Source organism: Chelmon rostratus, chromosome 4 (assembly GCF_017976325.1).
Source record: "Chelmon rostratus isolate fCheRos1 chromosome 4, fCheRos1.pri, whole genome shotgun sequence".
Taxonomy (NCBI): domain Eukaryota; kingdom Metazoa; phylum Chordata; class Actinopteri; order Chaetodontiformes; family Chaetodontidae; genus Chelmon; species Chelmon rostratus.
The window spans coordinates 14,018,030-14,040,820 of record NC_055661.1 but is presented as its reverse complement, the minus strand read 5'-3'; the positions used below and the strand labels follow the sequence as shown (position 1 = coordinate 14,040,820).

Genomic DNA, 22,791 nt, shown 5'->3' with positions numbered 1-22,791 from the left:
TTAATACTTTCCTTCCTGCCGTTTCACACATGTCAGAAGTGCTAGTTTAGCCTCTGGCAGTCTGTTCTACTTTCTGAGATCTCCTAAACTGAGAAGGAGAAGGTTAGTTTCTGCTTAAACCCTGAGGTGCTTCACGCTGCCCTGCGCCCAGTCCTGCACTGAAACCCCGTCCCCACGCTGGGTTTTATTCGTTTGACCGAGCACGTAAAGGAAAAGCAACATATTTCCTTATGGACTTCGAAGCACTTGAATAATGCTGCGCTTTTAGGAGCCTCTCCACCACAAAGCAATCACTTCTCTTTTTCCACTTACTTCTCTGCTGTGCCTTCCTCACCACTTGACACTCCTGCTCTGGCTTTTTCTCACCTGAAAAGTCAATTGTTTGTTCTCAGATTCACAGTTCTGTAGAACACAGCCTGCATAAAACATCCATCTTATCAAGTCATTTAAACCTGTATTGTGTCTTAAAAACAGCCAGTAAAGTATTTAAGGAAGACATTTAATACCAGTTGTTCTAAAACAATGTGAAGATATATTTAATCCAAATTACACATTAATTTTCTGTCGTTAAAATGACTTGCTAACATGGGGAATTTACATTCACAAGCAAGTTTGGCTTTAGCTGCTCTCACTTTACACAGATCTTCACATAATTACAGAGGCAGATTAGCATATTTTATAAATACATTATAATCCCAGTGGAATTAGCAGTTTTCTTTCTGTATATTTAGAAATCGCTTGTTTGTGAGGTTGCCAATGTATAGAGGGGACACATAATGCAGCTGCAGTCCAGAAAAAGAGCAAGTAAATGCCAAGTGCTGCACTGTCATTGATTGACCTCTTTTATTGACCTTAAATACGTCAGACTGCTCCACATCACTGCACTCACTGCCTGCGCTTGCAAGCTTTGCTACTTCACTAGTTACTGTAAGGATGTACATGTACAACAGACACACAAACTCTGAAATAGTGCACACAGTTTCCTCCACAGTAAAGGATGAATCTATACAAACATGATGTAGACAGGATTGGAAAATGACACCAGCCAGCAGCCTAATACTGCTGGAGGGATTCATTTTTGGAGATTTACTTATGTCAGAATATCTACTGGCATATAAAATAGTACAGTAGTTCCCCACTTTGCCTACTGTATAATTTAAATGTTCAGGAGCTGCAACTGGGCAGAAAGGTGATCAAATACTCTCCGCATATATATGTGTGTGTTTGTGTGTTCCAGGCCAGATTCTGCAGATGGCTTCCTGTCCCCAAGTCGCTCCAGCAGCAGGAATGGAGAGAAGGACTGGGACAACGGATCCACAACCTCCTCTGTTACTTCTAACACAGAGTACACCGGTATGGCAACACCACACATATCTTGTGCAGCACAGGTTCTCAACACAAATGTTCAAATGAACTGTCAACTTCAGCAAGTTTTCGTTCAGCGTAAATAGTTTGAAGAATAAAGAGGATGTTACCAACATAAAGGTAAATGGTAACATGAGCTAATGTTATGGAGCAATATTCGGGTCATTTTTCTATCCAGTGCAGCTACTGAAAGACTGTTTTTTAAATCTTTTTGATATCATAATTAGCTTTTGTCCAAGGCTAATATGGAATCTAAATGCTGCATTCAAAGCTCACTTTGTCTGTCTGTGCACGAACACATGGATGTGCTACCAGTTCAAACCTTCATTCATGATTTATCAAAAGAAAGAGTAAAAATAGGGAGGGATGTCTCGTCTTTTACAATACTGGAGGAGTTGCCATGACAACAGTCTGACGTTCTCTCCTCTGTTCTCATTCAGGACCAAAGCTATACAAGGAGCCCAGTGCTAAATCTAACAAGCACATCATCCAGAACGCTCTGGCCCACTGCTGCCTCGCAGGCAAGGTTAATGAGGGGCAAAAGAACAAGATCCTGGAGGTAACAGCGTGGAGCTTTTAACATATTGTTTTATACACTTGCAGGTGTCCGGAGTGTCCTGGTGGCTCTGTTGATTATGCCTGTCACACACCTTCAATATTGTGGATTAAAAGTTGACACGGGACGTTTGGCTCTCGTCCTATTTTTCCTGACTGGTTTTACTGATTTGGAATAAAGGCAAATACATCCCAAAAAGTATATACTGTAAATTCTCATATAAAAGCAGGTATTCTAGTAATAGTGGAGTTGTTTCCCAATAAAAGCCTCCTGATGAAGCGAAGGATGCAAGACATTCAAGATGAAGATTCTGCAGGAAATGTCATTTAAAAAAACGAAGTAGAACGACTGGAATTCATTTGTGATTGGAAACATTATTTAAATTAAAAGGGCATTAGAAAATGCATTAAAAACAGGTTTGCTTTGTCACAAGAATAACTAGTCAGAAAGCATACAGCATACAAAAGCATACAGCATACAAAATATACATTGACAGTTGTATAAACTTAAATAATATTAAAATATAAAGAACATGTCATGACAGCATATTTACCAAATACGGATAAATGGCTCTACAATACATGACCTTCACACTGTATCTAATGAGTTTTTCTCGGCCGAACAGGAAATGGAGAAATCGGAGGCCAACAACTTCTTGGTTTTGTTCCGAGACGCCGGCTGCCAGTTCCGCTCTCTTTACACCTACTGCCCCGAGACGGAGGAGATCAACAAGCTGGCAGGTATCGGCCCCAAGAGCATCACGCGCAAGATGATCGACGGCCTCTACAAGTACAACTCGGACAAGAAGCAGTTCAGTCAGATACCAGCCAAGACCATGTCGGCCAGCGTGGACGCAGTGACGATCCACAACCATCTCTGGCAAACCAAGAAGCCAGCCACCCCTAAAAAAGTAGTGCCTGCCCAGTCCTAATGGAACTCGACACCCCAGACATCACCATCTCAAATGGAACATACCCCTTTCGATTTGCACTTCACTGTACATATCCATGAAGATTCAAGCACCTGCAATGCCAGTTAGATTGAATGCATATTTGTCTTTTTTTTATGTTTGTTCGTTCTTTCCTCTCATTGCATTCCTGTCCTTGTTTTTCCTTCTTACTCTGGACCAGACATGATAGGACTGATGATGATTATGAACAACTGGAATGTATGCCACTGTTAAAGAATGATGTAAATGCTCCTGAATTCCGTGTTTTTAGAGATTGTCGTGTTGAGTCTGCTAATGAAGGCTTGTGCGAGCGTTGTTTTTGTTTCCCATGTGCCAAACGTCAAAAAAGAGACAGTATGAATGCTCGGACAGTTTATTTGGTACACTGAAGCACTGAATGTTTTTAATTCGTGTACAGATTGATTTGTGTTTGCGTTATCCTGTTGACGTGTGGCCTTATGCGCACTTTGTTTTAGCGTGTGAGTGCAATGAGGTGATTGTAAAACAGCGTATAAAGATGGGAGGTTTTTTGTATTTGGAAGAACATTTTTTCTTCATCTCTGTGGGTGAAACAGTTTGTATATTAAGGTACGTAAAACTACAAAGGGCCAAAAAACTCATTGCATACAGCTAGTGTCAGCCACACAGTACATGTGTGTTCAGCTCTACAAAGCCAAGCGGTTTCAGCTTTTTCAGAAGCCTTTTGAAGAAGTGATTTTAATGAATGCAGGACGTTACTCTAGATCACCGGTTCTCAACCTGTGGGTCAGGACACCTGCAGACAATTTGAGCTGTAATGTATAATGCGTGAAAAATATATTTCTAATGTACAAATATGCTGTCCTGTTTGTAACTGTTGTGTCAAATTCCTTTTTCTTGTAATATACAGAAGTAGCTGCAAACTCAAGGCGTGTTCCAATAATTCAGTTGAATAGTGAAAATGAAAATCATCCCCTGGGGATCAAAGTTAAGTTTGTTGACACGGAGACACTGCTTCAGACAAACAGGTTGAGAACCAGCAGTTTAGATCACTCTGCCACTGGTTCACAGTAGATTTGTGAACAAATAAAACAGCTCAGTGTTATTTTCTTTTTATGTAGAAATGCTGCCAATTGCACCATGTAGGATCTTTGCAATATATTAATATAATGTACACTTACACTCTCAGCCACTGGTATCAGGAATAAGACTGAATTCCAAAACATAATGACACCTAAGAAGTATTCCTATTTATATCAATATCAGGATTTAAAATTGTTTTACTAGTATTATAAATTCTTCAAGTTTCACTCTGGGCTTACTCATCTTAACAAAGTCTTCACTTATAATACTGTTAAGGCACTTTTGGTAAAAGCATCCACCGAACACCAAATGTAGTAAACATACTGCATATACAAAGTTCAGATTCAACTTGCTCCTCTATTTAAAAAAAGCCAGTCATTCATCACAGCAAGTATTGCCTGACTGATTAAATGGCCACAGTGTTGTCTGTTGCTCTTACATAACACAAATGTATGTAGACCCAAGCTAAGAGAACATCATGTGATGCATTAGCAGCATATTTGTCTTTTTTTCTGTTATTAGGATGAATTTCAGTAGTGCGAGGCAGAGTAGGGCAGATCCTTGTTGCTGCATACGGGTAGAGACTCGCCACAGAGTTTCATTGGTGTTAGTTCCTTTTGCCACCAAATGTCAAATCAACGCCATTTGCAGGTACGATTTCCAACAAAAACATCTGCTAACATGGTGCTTTGTTTTCAATCGGGGGGATATTTATGACCAAAAGAGAGCATGTACATGTCTTTGAAAATGTAACCTAGTGTGACAGAGTGAAGAAGTGTTTTTTTCTGTTGTTTATTGAAAGGATTTGTCCACAGAAGCTCTGTCTAAATGCTTTTGGCTGCTTAAGGCCAAGGTAAATGATAATTTAAGCTGTAAAGATATTGTACAGTGTGTTCATGTGAGCTCATACCTATTCACTATGATGACTTTGTTTCGTTTGTCAGACGCTGTGCTGTCATTCAACATATTGCTGGACATAGTTTCATTTTTGGCTTTTTTGTTTTGTTTTGTTTTGTTTTTGCATTTAATAAAATTAAGCATGGCCTCAGCATTTATGTGATATTAATTACACAACAAAATGTAGAAAATGGTGCATCAATCACCACAGACAAACTGAAAGAAAAGTCAGGTTTTGTTTTACAGTAGACAGTCTAATCTAGAGCAACAATGTATCAGAGTTTTTGGTGAATGTTGGTTGTGTAACTTCAGTCCTAACTCTAATGGAGCTTGAGAAAATTGTGAGACATCTAACACACAATTTTGGCAAAGCAACGAGCAAGAGTAACAGGCTATGAATCACTTGTTTACAAGTGTACAGTGCATAATTGTGCATCATCTAAATATACATTTCAATAATGGCTTCATCCTGAGAAAAGATTGGACCTTGGGTACACCTTGGGGTATACCTTAGCTGTGTTTGGTAGAACCGGATAAAACACTGACTAATCAGTGATGTAACTAGTATAAAGCTATCCCAAGCTACAGAAGTTCTTAATATGGTTAAATAGGATCTACATTGACCATGGTGCTGCACTGAAATCTAGCTGGATTAAATAGTAAACTTCTTGCAAAAGCATCAGAATGATCACCTCTTTATATTACCGGATTATTGTGGAGTGTGGACTGTAGCGAGGTGTGAATCCACTCAAACTCAGTAAGCATGTAGTTGAACCAGTAGCAAGACTGGATTACCAATCAGGCAAACTATCAAGTGATGCCAGGGCCCCAGATCCTCAGGGGCCACAAAAGTCCCAGATTCACCGGGGGTCAGTTGTATGCACAAATTTGAAATTATTTCTGAATTTGTACCACACGCATACAACATAAACTAAGTAGGCTCCTGCATTATTGCTGAATCCTGCTTTGCAGTGGGGCCCTGCACAGGGGCAATGTTTGCTTTCTGGGGATATCGCCAAATCATGAGGCCGCCATTTCTGCTGTGTGCACTGGAACGTGGAGGAAACATGGTACATACAAAACAATAGCGGGCCAACACGGGTCCATGACAACTTTTTGGCCCCTGACGGATTAATTAGCCACAAACAGTAGAATTTCTCAACAGTTTGTCAGGAACTTAATTGTTCATATTGTGGAAAATAGAAAGTGGCATAAAAAATTAAAAAAGAACTTGGTACTTACTATGGGTGACAAGGCATTTGTAGCTATGAAAATAAACCCCTGGGTAGTTTTTTGTGTTTCTGACTGGCCAGAATTAAGTTTAACTTCGGAAATAAACCACTAGCTAGATGCTAACGTTCAAGCTAAATGTCACATGTACTAGCATAGCTAAATGGTACTCACCAAATCCATTGACTGATTCAGTTAAATATCTGGATAGAAAATAGAATACACGTGTTGTTACTGTTATTTGTGATGTATTTGAAGCTATTAAGTGTTGTATTTTCATCTCTCTACACCGGTTTAAAGTTTTTTTGCGGCGGTGTTGTAGGTGTGACCACGCGGCGTCATCCCCGCAGCTGATTGGTGGTTAGCGGCTGCGTCCGCATGGCAACCGTGAGCTGTGTACAAGAAAGAAGGCAGGGGTAACGCTGGCTGGGATTTCAACAACTGAACACCGCTTCTTACCCTCTGAGTTGTGAATACTGGTACGTTTGGGCGCTGCTGAGGGACTGGAGCGGCTTTAATGCGGCGTGTCGCCGGCGCAGACTGACAGGTGAGGAGTTGGCACGGATTCACGGTGGCGTGTTAGCCTGTACCACCGGTGTCGCCTCGCGCGATATCCCGCACGTCAGTAGCAAAATGAACGACGCTGTTCGCCCCTCTCTGTTCTGCATGTCAGTCCCCCGAGCGGCTGTGAGTGTGTGCCCGTTGTGCTGCCCTGCTCCACTAAACAAGGTGTGTCTGAGCGCGGGGAAAGTGCCGAGGCTGTCAGGTTTGGGCCGCAGACCTGCTGTTACATCCAGGTCCAGAGCTGGCTGTTGTTTGTGTGCGCACAGGGGGGGAACAGGGCGGTGTCAGCGGCTGCTCTGCCTCCAGCACAGACCCCCGGGGGCATCGCTGCACTTTCAGCCTCTCACTGCACTTACATATACTGTACAGGGCGAGTGGCTCATGCAAGATGAAAGACCCCTGTATGTCTTTGTGTAGCAGCCTATGTGATGTTGCTGTGCTTAACCATTTGTAGCCCAACACTGAAGAACTGTATCCTGCGATATAGATGATGTAGAAAAGGAATATTACTGTGCAAAAAGGTCCTTTTAAAATGTCTACTGTATGAACCTTGCAAACCCCTTTTAAGTAACTATTTAGAAGGAGAGGTACGCCAAAAGCTGCTGTAGAAGGGCTGACACTAAATGACATGTAAAACATCAGGTCGGTGTGAGCAGTTAGAAGTCCCTGCAGGAATGTATTGTAAATGATCCTCAGTGTGGGAATCAGTGGGCACCAGTCTGGAGAAGAAGCATGCATGGTTATTTGTCAGTGTTTACATCATTAACATTGATCTTCTGAGCTGTCTGTGCACCCTCTCCCCTCCACTCTCACACTTCTTTGTCCCCACGGTGACAGATAATGCAGCAGAAAATGACTTGCTGCCATGTTTCTTGAATCTAATGAGAAGGTTACTGTATTTTTTTTACACCTTTCATACCATTTGTCAGCAGAACATCTCAAAGTATAGTAATTTCAGAATGAACCATAAGCATAAGCATTTTTCTTTTTTGATACATGTTTGTCAACATGTCCGTCTCCTCTCCTCTCTGTCTTTATTTCAGCCAGCTGTAAGCTGCCACCACAGATCTGTAACCATGACGGCAGAGGAGACGATCGGCATCAAGGAGGCAGAGGTGATCAAGCTGATACTGGACTTCCTAAACTCCAGGAAGCTGCACATCAGCATGCTGGCCTTAGAGAAGGAGAGCGGCGTCATCAATGGACTCTACTCTGATGACATGCTCTTCCTCAGGTAGGACTGTGCAAGCAGACTCATGTGGCAGATAAAGGAAGTTTATGTTTGATTTTTTTTTTTTGACAGGCCCGATGCCCGTGTCGTCTTATTTCATATTGTCGGGGTTGACTGCACCACTGTGATACGACCAGGGTTTTCAGAGGCATGTTAAATTGTTCATTTGGCTTTTCAACAGGCAACTCATTCTGGACGGTCAGTGGGAGGAGGTGATGCAGTTCATTCAACCTCTAGAAGGAATGGAGAAGTTTGACAGGAAAAGGTAAGAGAAATAGTGTGTGTTTGTGTCTGTGTCTGCATTTGAGTGCAGTTGTATTGCCTGCTTGTCTGTTTTCAGGTATAAAGTGCAGAGTTTATGATGCGTCCCTTTACTGATGGTGACTGAGTTGGACTTGCCAGTAAAGCAGGAGAGTAATAGCTTAACTAGGTCAGGTCCCAGTGCTGTTGTGGCATGATCATGTCATATTACTGACAGCCTCTGTTTCCTACCAATCACCAAACACTCAACAGAAATAATATCTTTCCCAAAATAGTACTCAGGAAATGTCGCATTAGAGTTAATCAATTCTTAGTCAGTCCTATAAAGTGTATTTCTTGATGCTGATATTTGTGTTTCCAGGTTCCGTTACATCGTTCTGAAACAGAAGTTTCTTGAAGCTCTTTGTGTAAATAACGCCATGTCTGCTGCTGAAGACCCTCAGAATGTACGTAAATATGCAATTAGGAAATTGATATGAGTATTATCAATTTGGAAATAGTCTGACTAGATAAGATGAACAGCCTTTTGAACATTTTCTGATTTGCTACATTTTCATTGAACAGCTAACATCATCCTTTATCGTCACACATGCACCAAAGGTGTTCTACAAAAAAAACAGACCTCACATTCAGAAAAAGTATCTTAACAGCCACATACTCACCTGTCCTCTCTGAATGTTCTGTCATCCACAGCTGGAGCTTACCATGCAGGAGGCAGTCAAGTGCCTCCACAGCCTGGAGGAGTACTGCCCGACCAAGGAGGACTACAGCAAGCTGTGCCTCCTCCTCACCCTGCCACGCCTCACGCACCACGCAGAGTTCAAAGACTGGAACCCAAGCACGGCACGTGTCCACTGCTTCGAGGAAGCCTGTGCTATGGTAGCTGAGTTCATCCCTGCGGACAGGAAGCTGAGTGAGGCAGGCTTCAGGGCGAGCGGGAACCGCCTCTTCCAGCTGCTCATCAAAGGCATTCTTTACGAGTGCTGCGTTGAGTTCTGTCAGGTAATGTAATAGCTGACAACTTAACAGGGTTACAAGAAAACTCTAGTGGCTCTGAAAAGGCTCGGACCTAATGAAACCTCTCCAAACCTGTAGCGATACTCGAAAATTCATTTAAAGACATTTGAATGCGAGGTGACCCGTTGTTAGCTGGTAGAAAACCCTGTCTGGATTTAGCTCATTTATTTAATCTAACGTTATTGGAAGTTTGTAGGCCTGATTGCACTCTTACATTTATTTCAGCAACTTCAGTCACGGTGGTCAAATGGTCAAAATCCCTCTATTCTGATTTATAGAGTAAAGCAACTGGTGAGGAGATCACAGAGGGGGAGGTGCTGCTCGGTGTGGATTTGCTTTGCGGGAATGGCTGTGATGAACTGGACTTGTCGCTGCTCTCCTGGCTGCAGAACCTCTCTCCAGGTGCTTTCTCCTGCGCCTTCCAGCAGAAGACCCTCAACATCCACGTGGACCGCCTGGTGAAGCCCAGCAAGGCCTGCCACGCCGACCTCCTCACTCCATTAATCAACCGCCTGTCCCCCTGCCCCACCTCACCCTTCCGCCAGAGGCCTCATTCAGCGGACACCTACATGTCCAGATCCCTGAACCCGGCTTTGGACGGCCTGTCCCACGGTCTGGCAGCCCAGGACAAGAGAAGCATGGAGGCGAACATGAAGTCTGCCCTCAGTCGGAGCCTCGTGGAGAATAATGTGCATCAGCAGGATGATTCGCCTGAAAGGTAAATCGAGTCAGAGCTGGAGCACACCTGGAACGAATGATTTTTGTTGTTAGTTTGAAGTGCTGGGAGGACCAGATGGGCAGAGTGGAAAACAAATTTTCCTCAGTGGCATTAACACATTTTATTGTCTTCTGGAAGAATTCTGTCACATACTTTTGTGTGATTATTGCTACTTTCTGACAGTCGTTTATCTCTCACAAACGTCAGTAATCTGAGTGTTAAAACACTTATGAAAAACACATAAATTGCTTTGCAGTTTGGAAAATGCTTCCACTTCCAAACTTCCACTTTAAATACTAATCGGCTAATAGAACCAGGATTTCAGTTTGTAAATTATATCTGATATATAAACTGTATATGTAGCATGCTGTCACCTGTATGAGTTAGTTTGGTCCGAACAACAGAACAAAATCCCGACTTGTAGTTTTCTATTGAAATCCCCTCAGTGTCAAATGGATGCTGTATTTATTTTTTTTTTTGTGTGTGTAAATCTTTCCTGGAGCTTTCGTGCCAAGCCTCCCTTAGCAAGTCCATGCAGAACCTTAGGTATTAAACCCAGTGGTAGATCTTGTTGTGTGACACAATCTGTAGCTCCATTAATCCCATTAGCCCTGCTTTAACAGAGACATACTGCCTGGTCTGTCATCTCCTACAGTGCTGCACAAAGCATATTAAACTGCAGCTGAGTGTTGATGGATGCAATATAATCTAAATCTTTCAACTAATGACTCATCATTGAAAAGTTAATGCTGTAAATTGAAGTTACTGTTCCTTATGGCAACTGCTATTTTAGGCTTAAGTGGAGTGAAGAGCAGGTTTTTACTGCTTAGATGTCATTTTTCTAGCGCCTCCATGGCTCATTTGGCCATTGCTGTAGGATCTTAGTCATGCCACCCCTCTCTTTTTCTTGCCAGTCAGTTTCACTGTGGACTGGCCACAGTGAGCAAAAATAGCAAGCAAAACATACCCACTCCTGCCAAATCTCCCCCTTATAACTGCATAAGGGCAACTAAAAAGAGTCTTTGCTCTATTTTCTTTTTAGCTCTGTTTCCTTAATCCAGTGTGCCCCCCCCTGCACAGACAGGGCAGCACAGCTTCAGTAAAAGATGCTAATACAGCACTGGTACAGTGTAGGAGTGTAGTAGTGGTAAAAATATACAGGAAGTAAAGGAAGATGTGTTTAAAGTCCATCAAATCACTAGAGGTGAGCTGACAAGTGTGTTTCACAGGAAATATCTATCTTCAACACTAAGTTGTAGGTGGAGACCGGGTGAAATGAAATGCATGCCGATAAACTGAGCAGTTTGTCTGCTGGATGTTGCCACGTTCTCTTTGGCTCCACCTGCTGGATGTAATTCATGTGTACAACCAGTTCAAAGCCAGATCACGGTGATCTATGAGAAAGTTAAAGAGTTTGTCATCCTTAACAGGATTTTCTGTTAAGCCTTGCAGTCTGGTTTGCAACTTTATACATTATTACAATCAATCAAATATGCAAAACAACAAGCAAAAAATTGTGGTATGGCACCTGTTACTGCTGTTTGCTAATAAGCAATAACCAAACGAGTTGCCCACATTAAAAATATTTCCTTCCTTTTTTCTTATTTTTTTCGTTAAGTTTAATATACATGAATGGTTTTGTTTTTTCAACTTGCATTGTGTTGTTTTACTTCCAACTTCACCTCAAATCAATATGACTAAAAAAAAGTGGTTGTGAATTAACATGTACGTTTTCCTGAATATAGGAAACACCCTCAAGGGCTGGATGGACCCACGCGCACACCTCTGACCCCTGGAAAAGATGGTGGGCCACCCTCCAACACAGAAACAAATGAGGTAATGAGAGTGGTGTGGTACATTGTAGACCTTTCAAAGAGCAGTAACTGGCACAAAGACATTTCAGATGCAAAGGGCTGCAGTGGCTCACCTTAGGCTGCTCAGGCTGAATTGGTTTCATGACTCGTAAAAAGAAACGGCCTCGGCCGTCTGTCTGGTCACTTGAGTCAAAGTCACAGTGAGATTTTCAGTCTGTCTCCCCTCCACAGTCATTACTCCAGATTTAAAAGGTTAAGAATAGAGTCCCCCTGAACCCCTGAACTGCCTCGTCTCCACATCTCCACTGCTTCATAAATCCTTCCTGAATGCTCTGCCACACATGTCCAAGAGGCACGAGTGCCCTCGTGCCCCCCGTCTCAGTGAAGAGGGTGGAGGTCATGGACACTGGAGGCAGATAATCTGGTTTGATGTGCGGTCACACCCAAGACGGCCCGCTGCTTCCATCATCGCTCATCTTTATGCATCCCAGGTCCCATCTAGAGGAGCAAAGTAGCTTGAGATTGGATTGTTTTTTGTGTGTGTATGCGTGCGTGTGCATGTGTTTGTGTGTGTGTGTGCGTGCGTGCGTGCGTGCGTGTGTGTGTGCATGGGAAAAGTGGTGAGATAGATGAAGGGGAATATACTGTAGACCCGCTAGATATGATGAGGTCCTTGAAAACTTTTTATGGGATGGATGATGGAGGACGAGGCCTTGGGAGTTGACGAGTTGTCAGTAGTGGCTCTTTGGAGAGAGTTTGTCTATTAAAAACTAGTGTGTGTGCTCTTGCATGTGTGTGTGTAGTGGCAGTGAGCACTGCTGGGATCACTGAGAGGCAATAATAAATATTGTGTCATTCAGGATGCAGGAGCAGTTCAGGTAAAACAAATCTCGTTGAAAACAAAACAGAGTTTGCTTGCAAACCACAACTTTCTCGGAATCAAGGCTGCGTTCACTGTGTGCATGTGTGTCTGTCCAGCGCCTTGACTCCACGGAACACATCCAGGAGTATTACAGGCAGCGTCTCCGCGTGCAGCAGCATCTGGAGCAGAAGCAGCAGCAAAGACAGCTTTACCAGCAGATGCTGTTGGAGGGCGGGGTGAAGCCACAGGACGGAGCCCAACACAACCTCACAGAGACCTTCCTGAGCAGGTGAGGGAGTCCTATTGTGTGATTTAATGAATGAAACACAACCCAGGTGCTGCGTTGATGAGACAAAGAGATTGTTTTTGTCTAGATCCATTCAGAAGTTGGAGGAGATGAATGTGGGCATTGACCACAGAGGAGATGAGGTGATGCCACACCTGGGCCAGCAGTGGAACGGACTGAAGGGGAACACCAGCACGTCCAGTCCCAGAACCACCGACACCCGCCACACCCCAGACACCGGGCCACCGAGGGACAAGCCGGGCGGGGGGGTCAGCAGCACCCCGTTAAAGACGGGGGGCCACGGCTTGCCGTCCTTCAGCGAGTCCCCTGTTCCTGGCAGTCAGAGGTAGGAGCCTGCAGAGTGTCTGGTCCTGTAGCTTTGATAGGATATCATTTTTCTGTCAAAACAATGCTTAAGTGGTTTGATGCTGACTAGCTGTCTTCATTTCATATTGATTTAATCTTGATCAGCAAGTACATAGTGTAAATTCCTGTGTTGTATTTAAGAATTAAAGAGTCACTATCAATTATGAAAAAATAACAGTGTACAGAATGAATTATAGTGATATAGAATGAATTTACCTTTCTAGCTGTGTTCCCTCTGCCCTGTGTTTATTATCAGTGCTGAGAGGAGCAGAGGCTCTTGCCCCAATGATGATTCTGCCTGCTCTGCAACACGAAACTCACAAGAGGTACAGCAAACTGCTCAAATATTATTTTTATGTTATTTTCAATTTGGTATTATTATGGCCATTGTGTCCTCTGTTGTGTCCTACATTGTATGTCTTTTTAATAAATTCTATTAAATAGTATCACACAATTATTTGACCTGTTTTCTAACAGTGTATTTTATGCTGGGTGGTTCAAAAGCATATTTTTTTTTATCTTGTGTAGCCGGCAAAGTCCAAGACACAGTTCGTCAAAGCCAGCCAGCTCGAGGACACACAGGCGGTGCGTGCAGTGGCCTTCCATCCCTCTGGAGCGCTCTATGCTGTCGGCTCCAACTCCAAAACCCTGAGAGTCTGTGCCTACCCAGAAGCACTGACCACCAGGTAGGAATCACACAAATCCAAACAATGAGATGTTTTTACTGGATGATTCATCATTTAATGTTCAAACACAGAAAATAATACAGGCCAAAAAGTATTTTAACTTTTAACTTAACTGGAGGTTATTATAAATTGCATTGAAAACAAGTATACTGTACAGACTGTACCAGCATTTTGCAATAACAAGCAAAAAACAGCATGGTGCCTGTATGAATCTTCTTAACTTGACAAGACTATAGTCAAGTTTCCTTGGCCAAAGAAACTTTGAGAAAAAAATATGTTGTACACCTATTTTAAAATAGTAATTTTTCCCACAATTATTATAAAACAGTGTTCTTCCACATTCCATAGTCTGCATGTTTCTGTTCATTCAGTGGTTCTGGTGCTGTCAAGCAGCCGGTGGTGCGCTTCAGGAGGAACAAACATCACAAGGGCTCAATCTACTGTGTAGCCTGGAGCCACTGTGGACAGCTGTTGGCTACTGGCTCCAACGATAAATATGTCAAAGTCCTGCCTTTCAATGCAGACAGCTGCAATGCCACAGGTACTGTTTGATGTGTTCTAGTGCGATGAGTAACGTCCATCTTCCCAGCTACTTCCCATGAACAGTACAGATCTATGTTTGAATGATCACTACTTACCTATGAGCATTTTTCTTCATCTGAAGTCACGTTGCTGCTGTCGTGGTCAAAGTGATTTGATAAAATACAAAACAAGTATCAATAAGAATAACTGAGAGAAGGCCAAGTCAGTTTTATTTATTTAGCACTAAATCATAACAGACGTTATCTCAGGGCACCTTGCATATAGAGCAGGTCTAGACCGTAGACTTAAACAGGCAGAACCTCAAGAAGAACCAGGCTTTGGGTGGGCTTTCTCCTGATATTGACGTAACTCTGTTTCTGCCCCACATGTGCGCCTCTGATTCAGGTCCAGACCTGGAGTTCAGCATGCATGACGGTACCATCAGGGACCTGGCCTTCATGGAGGGCCCTGAGAGCGGAGGATCCATCTTGATCAGTGCCGGGGCCGGAGACTGCAACATCTACACAACGGACTGTCAGAGAGGACAGGGTCTTCACGCCCTGAGCGGACACACCGGTACGTTAACAACAGCTCGTCCTGCAGCTGTAAAAGAAACTGTCTCGAGGAAACTCAAGCGTTTTGAAATAAGTTTGCAGACATTGTTGATCATCTACACAAAGATTTTTTTTAGGATTATTTCATAATTGTTCCCTAATGAGAAACCAATGAAGTCTCAGGACTGGAACCACAAGATTGTTCCAATCTTGAAATCACGACTCAGTACAACAATGTAAAGACATAGCATGTACAGTTTTTAACACTAGTTTGTTTGAACAGGTCATATTCTGACTCTCTACACTTGGGGAGGGTGGATGATTGCCTCTGGCTCCCAGGACAAGACAGTCCGGTTCTGGGACCTGCGGGTGCCCAGTTGTGTCCGGGTGGTGGGCACAACTCTGCACGGCTCAGGTGAGTCGCATCATGAATCTCATTAGAGCAGGTCCTCATACAAATCACTTACGACACTGCTGAAAAAGCCAAATAGTACCTGGGCAGTTTTTAGCTGCAGCCAGTCACAACAAACGGGGCACTTATTACCTCTCCATCTCACACAGGAAGTGCCGTTGCGTCCGTGGCGGTGGATCCCAGCGGCCGCCTGCTGGCCACAGGTCAGGAGGACAGTACCTGCATGTTGTATGACATCAGAGGAGGCCGCATAGTCCAGACATACCGCCCCCACAGCAGTGACATCCGCTCAGTGCGCTTCTCCCCTGGAGCCCATCACCTCCTCACGGGCTCTTATGACAACAAAATCATCATCAGTGACCTTCAAGGTACATTTTCATTATATAGTCTAATATGAAAATGTTCAACTTACTCAGTTCCCATTATTTCATGTTTCAGGAATGTTATCTTTTCAAAATACAAATATAGATGCATGTTTGATTAAAAAATCCCATCTGATCCCACTGTTTTCCACTCCAGTGTGACAGGTTACTTTCTTTTCTCTGACCCTAGGTGACCTAACAAAGCCCCTCCCTCAGACGGTGGCAGGGGAGCACTGGGACAAGGTGATCCAGTGTAGGTGGCACCCCCATGACCGGACCTTCCTCTCCTCCTCTGCAGATCGAACTGTCGTCCTCTGGGCACCGGGCCCCTGCGCTGTTCACTAGAGAAACACAGGTTAACAGCAGCAGCAGGAAGCACAAGAACACAGTGACCGCATACATCCCAGCATGGGAGCACTAACTGCTGCAGGGTGTGTGTGTGTATGTGTGTGTGTTCGTGTGCATACGTCACGTGAACCTCAAGCTGTTAATGTGCTGCTCAGTTTAGAGTTAGCTATGTGTGTGTGTAAGTGTGTGTTGTGTGTGATTTTGAGGTCACTTTGAAAATGATAGTCTTGGTTGTGTGTGTGCTTGCATTCTACTGTATATGTCTGTGTGTGTGTGTGTGTGAAAGCAAACTGAGCATTTTGAAAATATGTGTTTGTATTTGGCTTTGCAGCTTGAGCGTAATTAAAGTAAAACTAAGTTAAGGAAACAAATGCAAACATTTTGCAAATGCTGTAAAAAGAGGAAACATAGAATTTTAGTGTCAATGTTTCTATTCAGATCTCATGTGAGGTTCAGTACCTGTTTAGGGTGCGTCTACATTTGCTTTTGTAAGTAGAGCTTAAAGATTAACCCTACGAAGATGTCGTTGAGAGATGACTGATAATGCCTGTATTGAAAGGAATGAATAAGCTCACTACAAGCACACCTTCACTTTAGTTTAGTTCCTTTCTCACAATGCCAAACTACATGTTAGTCAGCTATAGTCAGAACTTGGCACAAAACATAAAGTTCACATTAGAAGAGATGTTGGTGCAACATGAAGCACTGCTGCTCTGTAGGAAGCAGTGAGCTGGGCTCTTTATGTTGTGGAAAGAAGCCACGTGTGGTTATGCATATCATAATGTGCCTTTTTGTAACATTGGTAGAGATTTTTGGATGCGTGCATAGACTGACAGATTTATTTATTTAATTGCAACTTTATTTTGGTATTTTCTCATACGCTTCGTCATCTGTGACTTTTTGTAACGTCACTGTAATGCAAAAAATGATCACCCACTGGCATTTGTGCACACTTGTATAAATACCCAAGTTGTTTTTGTCTCCCTCATTTGTTACTGTTGAAACGGAGGGTAATTAGTGCTTTAAACAAATGTTTCAAATACAGTGTGTTCAGGTTTGGACTTTCAGTCATTTGTAAATGAGTCAAAAAGTGTCATTTTATTGTTCTGTTCCAGACAAGCTAAATAGATCAACTGTAACATGGGAATGAGCAAATGTTGGGGCTTAGAAGTCAGTCTCTGTGGATTCTGACATGAGCACATTTAATGTGTAAATTCACAGTGATTCTCGTTTGGTTTTTAATAAGCAGATTTGGAGTCATTTAAAACAATGAGCTCAGTAAAAGCAAAGCTCAGTGCAGCTGTAAGAAGTGATGGATGAGGAGAAACGAGAGAAGTTGTGATAAGAGCTCAATGACTCATCAGCTCCTCATATCACATGCTGACCCCAAAAACAACCTAGATGTGTAATGCAATGAGGGAGATGTAGGGATGTAGAGTAAGACAGCAGACAGACTCAGACTGACAGCATCTATCTCCAACACGAACTGACCAAAGAAAGGACAGAAACGTTTGACGGGCTAAAGTTAAGAGCAGTAATGAAAAGACAGGAATGGTGCTGGACTGCACAATGTCAAGGGACAAATCTGGTCACAACTTCAACTTTTACAAAAAAGGGTCTGATTTTATCTTCACTTTTACTGAGCACCTATGCAGGCATTTGATTGATGCGTTATCTGTGAATATGGCATACTGTGTGTCATTTGAAAGCTGTGTGGCTTTAAACAATGTTTGTGCACACAAATGTTTAATGATGGAACTGCTAAGGGGTCAGTGGCGTCCAAACTGTTAAAAAAAATGTTGCTGTCTAATACCACATGTTCTTGCTTGAGAATAAAAAAGGTATTTTGAAGTGAAACACTTTAGAGCTGTGAGGTAACTGATGGAATAAAGATACAAAGTGCCATCACACTTGTGCGTTTGTTGCTGTTTTTGCTAAATAGAATGCAAAAGTGAAAAATGTGTTTGTTTAAAATGCATGCTACGGCCACACACACACACACACACACACACACACACACCTCTGCATGCACACAGGTAGGTGCCAGATGCACACAACAGCATAAGCGGCATATACAAGCGTGCACAAATGCTTACATGTTGCTCTAAGCCGTTGCCTTATGTGTGTTGTTTTTGCACTGGAAGACTGCTAATGCCTGTCCTGCCTCACTTCACTGACGTGGCTAAACTACGGGGGCTGGGCATTGCTCATTTGCTCATGGCTTTTGGCAGAAAAGAACCTCATGATGCACAAACTACTGAAGGTGCCACATATGGTCTGCTACTTTTGAGAAAATATGGAGAAACAATATAGAAGCAAAGTCTGAGAAGAAGTCACACAGGGCACAAAGAGGTGAGAGAGACAGAGGGGTGATGGAGGGATGGAGGTAACTGCAGAGAGTACGGCAAGGGGGGGGGGGGTTACCATAACTCACATGCTGCACTCGATCATTCCCTCTTTTGTGAGGTGGACAAAGAGAGCCAGGGGTGCAGCGCTTAAAAAGGATAGGCACACTGTTACAACCAGCAACCCTGGAGAGACACCAGCCAACCCATAGGTATCAGGAAACAAAAAAAAACTTGGACTTACACAGAATCTGCTTTTGCTGTCCTTCCAGGAAGATGCTACTTTCTTTGAGGCTTTAAAGGCAAATCAGCGACCGCGGACCTGCTTTTGGAGAACAAGTGGAACGACAAAGACAGAGTTTGGAGTTGAAGTTTGGAGATCTCTGTGTAGGGAAAAGATCTTTACAGCTAACGAACCGGGTCTGTGACCATGATGTTTGTTCATATGCTTGACGAAAATGAGCAATATAATCAGATGTATTGGTCTAACTTTAGTGGGATTTGGGAACTTGGTTGTTTTTAAGAGCTGCAGTGAGGAATACGGGATTTGATATCTGTGGATGAAACCACTGGTTTGCTGGCTGTGTGACAGACAGCAACACTGCTGACAGTTCAGTTGCTCGGCGTTGAAAGGTTAGTTTGTGGTGCACAGAGGGGCATTAGTGGCGAACAATGGACCTGAACTGCCTGATAGGCAAGCTCATTGTCACGCAGTGGTTTGGCTCAAGTGCTTTGCTGGCTGCAGTTTGACAGCATCACTGGAAAATGACTCCCTTTCTTGCCTAACGTGAGGGGACGCATGATTTCTTTTTTTCTTAATTAAAAGTGCTAGATAAGGATCAACTGGTGATATTTAAAAACCTGAAGAAAAATGACTTTTAAACAGTTCTAAAGGGTAAGAACTGGTTTTGTCTTGGCCAGTGAGTTTTGAAGCGTTTATCAGGGTAAAAGATGTGTTTTAACCTGGCTCTGATACTTGAGGGAAGGCAGTAGGTGTGGAGCAGCTCAGTGGAGCTCTGATTCAGACTTGTAGCACATCCAGGAAGCTGAATAAATTCTGTCATGACCAGTTCGACCTACAGTAACTGAGGTGCCTGATTTGCATACAGAAGTTTTAGAGAGAGGGTAGTGGCTCTACTGGAATGTGGAGCTGGCAAGGAAACTTTGTTAAAGGTAAACTGCACCCTTTCCAACAAAAAACAGTGTATAGAGTTATACAACAGAAATCCCTGTCAATCATCATTTATGACCCACTGGCAGTGCGTGACGGCGTATTTATCTGCCCTCTGCCTTTATTTTTATATTTTCTTCCTATTTTGATGTGGTCGGGACACTTGTGGGCGTCAACCTTTGGGCAGTGGGCGTGTCGCCCCCCACTCCCAGCCAGTAACAGCGCGCAGGTGAGGTCAGGCCTTCTCGAAAAGGTAGCGACCAGGTGCCGTAAGCAAGCATGCATCCAAGAGGAAGCTACAAAAATGGCAAACACAGAGACGAAACTGTTTGTTTACAAACCGCAACCGACATTTCCTGCATAGTATAAGCCACCTTGAACTTTGTTAGCATGAGCAGACATATTTAATGGACTCAGAGAAAGACAACTTTGAAAGCCATTGATGAATATGCAGAATAAAATGCCTCTAAAACAACAGATGTTAATGACAGTAAATGTGGATAAATGAGGGGTCCATCGAGGTCTAAATGACGCTCGTTTCTCCACCCTCTCTTCCCTGGAACAGTTGCTGAATGTTTAGGAGGACAGCGCTTCCCCGGCTGCTCCACGATGCTGTATACTTTGGCGGGAGGAGGCACGCTCTGCGGTGTGGCTGCCCTCGTGCTCCTCATTGTTTCTACGGCAACAGACTTCTGGATGCAGTATCGATACTCGGGTAGCTCCGCCAATCAGGGGCTTTGGAGGTTCTGCATCAACCACAAATGCCACGCTCACACCATAACTGTCGGTGGGTACTTCAGAATTGGATATTTTGTTGGTAGCTTCAGCAATCCAAACCACATCATACCTGTTTAAAAATGAATTATAAATTTACAAGTGACATGAATTAGACTGTCTAAAGACATGACGACCTTACTTCATTTACTTATGGAAAAAACGTTTGGTAAAATTGTACCAAAAGTGTTTGAAAGGGAATAAAAAGGAAAAGAAGAGCAGATTGAAGGAAGAATCCATACATACTGCAAAGGAAGGTGTTAAAGTAAGTTTAAGTATGTGTTGACGTGACCTTTTTGTGTCCAGCCTTCTGGGATGCCACACGGGCCTTCATGTTGCTGGCGGTGCTGAGCTGCTTCGCCGGCGTGGTGCTCGGCCTGAGCGCCTTCACTAACGGCACCAAGAACCGGAGGGTCCGCACAGGTGGCATCGCCCTGGTCCTGTCAGGTAACGCGCACGCTCAATTCCAGTGTGACTCGCTGGTTAGATAGACGGCTCGTGCTATGGTCGCCCTCTTCTCTGCACTGGACCAGTGTGAGACCTTTCTTCAGTGGGCTTACACCAGTGGCTGGTCTTAGGTCAGTGGATACCCAGGGTTTAGGTGGACAAGCTGTGCCATGATGACCCTCGTTACATCCACTTTAAAAATCTGTTTACAGGTTATGTAGGTTATAGTTTACATGTATCCGGTCTGCTTATTTTCATGTTTTACTCTGTGGATTCTTCCTCTTACCCTCCATTCTCAGGTTTTCTTGCTCTGCTGGCTTTGGCAATTTACACCGGAGTGACTGTCACTTTCTTCGGCAAACGCTTCTTGGACTGGCGCTTTTCCTGGTCCTACATCATCGGCTGGGTGGCCATCATTTTGGCTTTCGCAGCAGGTATTGACTGTATTTATTTATGTATTCTGTTTATTTATTTCTATGTAAATTGAGGGCCCTGCTTTCATTGTCAGCAGCCTGGACAAATGTATTCAAAGGTGTGCATTGCAGCATTGCACATTTGCTTGGTCAGTAATAAAACCTGTACATGGATCTCTGTAGTACACACACAGTTTAAGTGGTTGTGCTAGATATTGAATTGTACATTTAGGATATATTATAAAATCACACTTTCACAGTGTTACCAGAGGAATGAATGAATGAAACCAGTGCCTGTGGCCCTGTGCTTTAGGTCTTCTTCTCTTGTTTTATAGTAACTCCAGTCTTCATATCTTCCATAGTAACAAAAATGTGCTTACCCTCTCCTTTGGTCACTTAATCAAAGTACATCCGTTACGTTTGGAGATTCCTGTGTTTCTGAACTTTCTGACAAGGGTTTTTCTGTCTCTCAGGTGTGTTTCAGCTCTGTGCTTACCAGCGGACCACTGCAGAACCTGCTCCCTCAAACAACCCGGACAGCTGAACCAGATGAACACGCTGACTAGCTCAAAGACTGTTGCAATGGATGTCGCTGCTGCTTCCTGAGTAGCTAGAATGGAATAAACAGAAATCATAGACTCCTGTGTGGTTTCACTGCAACTCTGACTCTCTGACAACATCATTTTTTAAAATCTTGACCCCGACATTTAGAGAACATCTTACCTCTTTCTGGGGGTAACTGTCAGATCAGCTAATTTGATGTCACATATTACCTACAGCAGACTTCCTCACACTTTATCATACCTTTGACCACCAGGCTCTAGAACTGCAGAAAACATCATTTGTCATTTTATTCTAAAGAAATGTTTTATTGTCTCTCCAACAGATTAAACAATGGAAAGTGAGAAACATTTCTTAATAATTCTACCTTAAATTTGAAATAACACATCCTATTATTAATTTTGCTAAAAAGCCAAAGGACTCCATGTAAAATTCCTTGGGTGATGTGTGTGTGTGTGTGGTGGGTGCCACTGATTAGAATTAAAATGTCCAATGTAAATGTACTGTAGCTTTCCACTACAATGTCTGTATAAGGGTTTGTCCACCAGATGGCGGTATCCAGCCACATACTGTAGGCACAAAAATTAGGCCAGTGTCACAAAGTGAGTTCACCTTCTGATTTATCTGAGTTATAGAAACTGGCTACCAGTGAGGTTAAACTTTTGATCCCTCTGGGAAATCCAGGTAATTGATAGAGTTCAAGTACCTTTACAATAAAAAAGAAGCAAGAGAAAAGGGGTAATAATACAACATCTGGAAGTGCTAAGTCAAAGGCTGCTGGACTTGCTGCAGGTTCTGTCTTTGGCTCAGAACTGAAGAATCCTTTTGCATTACAGAAGAATCTACAGCTGCCTTTGACTTTTGCTCTTTTAAATATCCCGTGACCTTGATAACAGACTTATTACAGACGTAATACAATAATAAAGCATCAGAGGCAATAGAATATAAATTACCATCTAAGTGTTGGTTGTAAGTCAGGGGTGAAAGATCAGATTAGATTAGATCCAGACTATCGTGA

At 43.1% G+C, this 22,791-nt stretch overlaps 3 protein-coding genes across 4 annotated transcripts in view; all 3 read left to right on the top strand.

The window, feature by feature from the left end:
- camsap2a (calmodulin regulated spectrin-associated protein family, member 2a) overlaps positions 1 to 4,970 on the top strand; it is a 50,573-nt gene extending 45,603 nt beyond the window's left edge. For both annotated transcript variants that reach the window (XM_041934771.1, XM_041934770.1), the window contains exons 15-17: positions 1,238 to 1,353; positions 1,806 to 1,924; positions 2,547 to 4,970. In XM_041934771.1, the coding sequence (XP_041790705.1) occupies positions 1,238 to 1,353; positions 1,806 to 1,924; positions 2,547 to 2,852 (541 nt within the window). In that variant the 3' untranslated portion in view covers positions 2,853 to 4,970. The remainder of the gene's footprint in view (positions 1 to 1,237; positions 1,354 to 1,805; positions 1,925 to 2,546) is intronic.
- A 2,729-nt stretch (positions 4,971 to 7,699) lies between these two features.
- LOC121605427 (WD repeat-containing protein 47-like) lies at positions 7,700 to 16,059 on the top strand. The gene is made up of 15 exons (XM_041935332.1): positions 7,700 to 7,857; positions 8,036 to 8,119; positions 8,477 to 8,561; positions 8,809 to 9,117; positions 9,411 to 9,850; positions 11,596 to 11,686; positions 12,643 to 12,815; positions 12,901 to 13,158; positions 13,435 to 13,504; positions 13,707 to 13,864; positions 14,236 to 14,405; positions 14,792 to 14,962; positions 15,224 to 15,355; positions 15,502 to 15,720; positions 15,905 to 16,059. The coding sequence occupies exons 1-15, from the start codon at positions 7,700 to 7,702 to the stop codon at positions 16,057 to 16,059; spliced, it is 2,673 nt and encodes an 890-aa protein (XP_041791266.1).
- A 4,128-nt stretch (positions 16,060 to 20,187) lies between these two features.
- Positions 20,188 to 21,756, top strand: lim2.2 (lens intrinsic membrane protein 2.2). The gene is made up of 4 exons (XM_041936035.1): positions 20,188 to 20,365; positions 20,659 to 20,799; positions 21,099 to 21,233; positions 21,686 to 21,756. The coding sequence occupies exons 1-4, from the start codon at positions 20,188 to 20,190 to the stop codon at positions 21,754 to 21,756; spliced, it is 525 nt and encodes a 174-aa protein (XP_041791969.1).
- Positions 21,757 to 22,791: the final 1,035 nt, after the last annotated feature.

Coding starts and splice junctions, on each gene's coding strand:
- LOC121605427 (XM_041935332.1), top strand. CDS start 7,700: ATGACGGCAGAGGAGACGATCGGCATCAAGGAGGCAGAGGTGATCAAG. Junction 8,562..8,808: donor CTGCTGAAGACCCTCAGAAT/GTACGTAAATAT, acceptor TGTCATCCACAG/CTGGAGCTTACCATGCAGGA. Junction 13,159..13,434: donor CCTGTTCCTGGCAGTCAGAG/GTAGGAGCCTGC, acceptor GTTTATTATCAG/TGCTGAGAGGAGCAGAGGCT.
- lim2.2 (XM_041936035.1), top strand. CDS start 20,188: ATGCTGTATACTTTGGCGGGAGGAGGCACGCTCTGCGGTGTGGCTGCC. Junction 20,800..21,098: donor CATCGCCCTGGTCCTGTCAG/GTAACGCGCACG, acceptor CTCCATTCTCAG/GTTTTCTTGCTCTGCTGGCT. Junction 21,234..21,685: donor CATTTTGGCTTTCGCAGCAG/GTATTGACTGTA, acceptor TCTGTCTCTCAG/GTGTGTTTCAGCTCTGTGCT.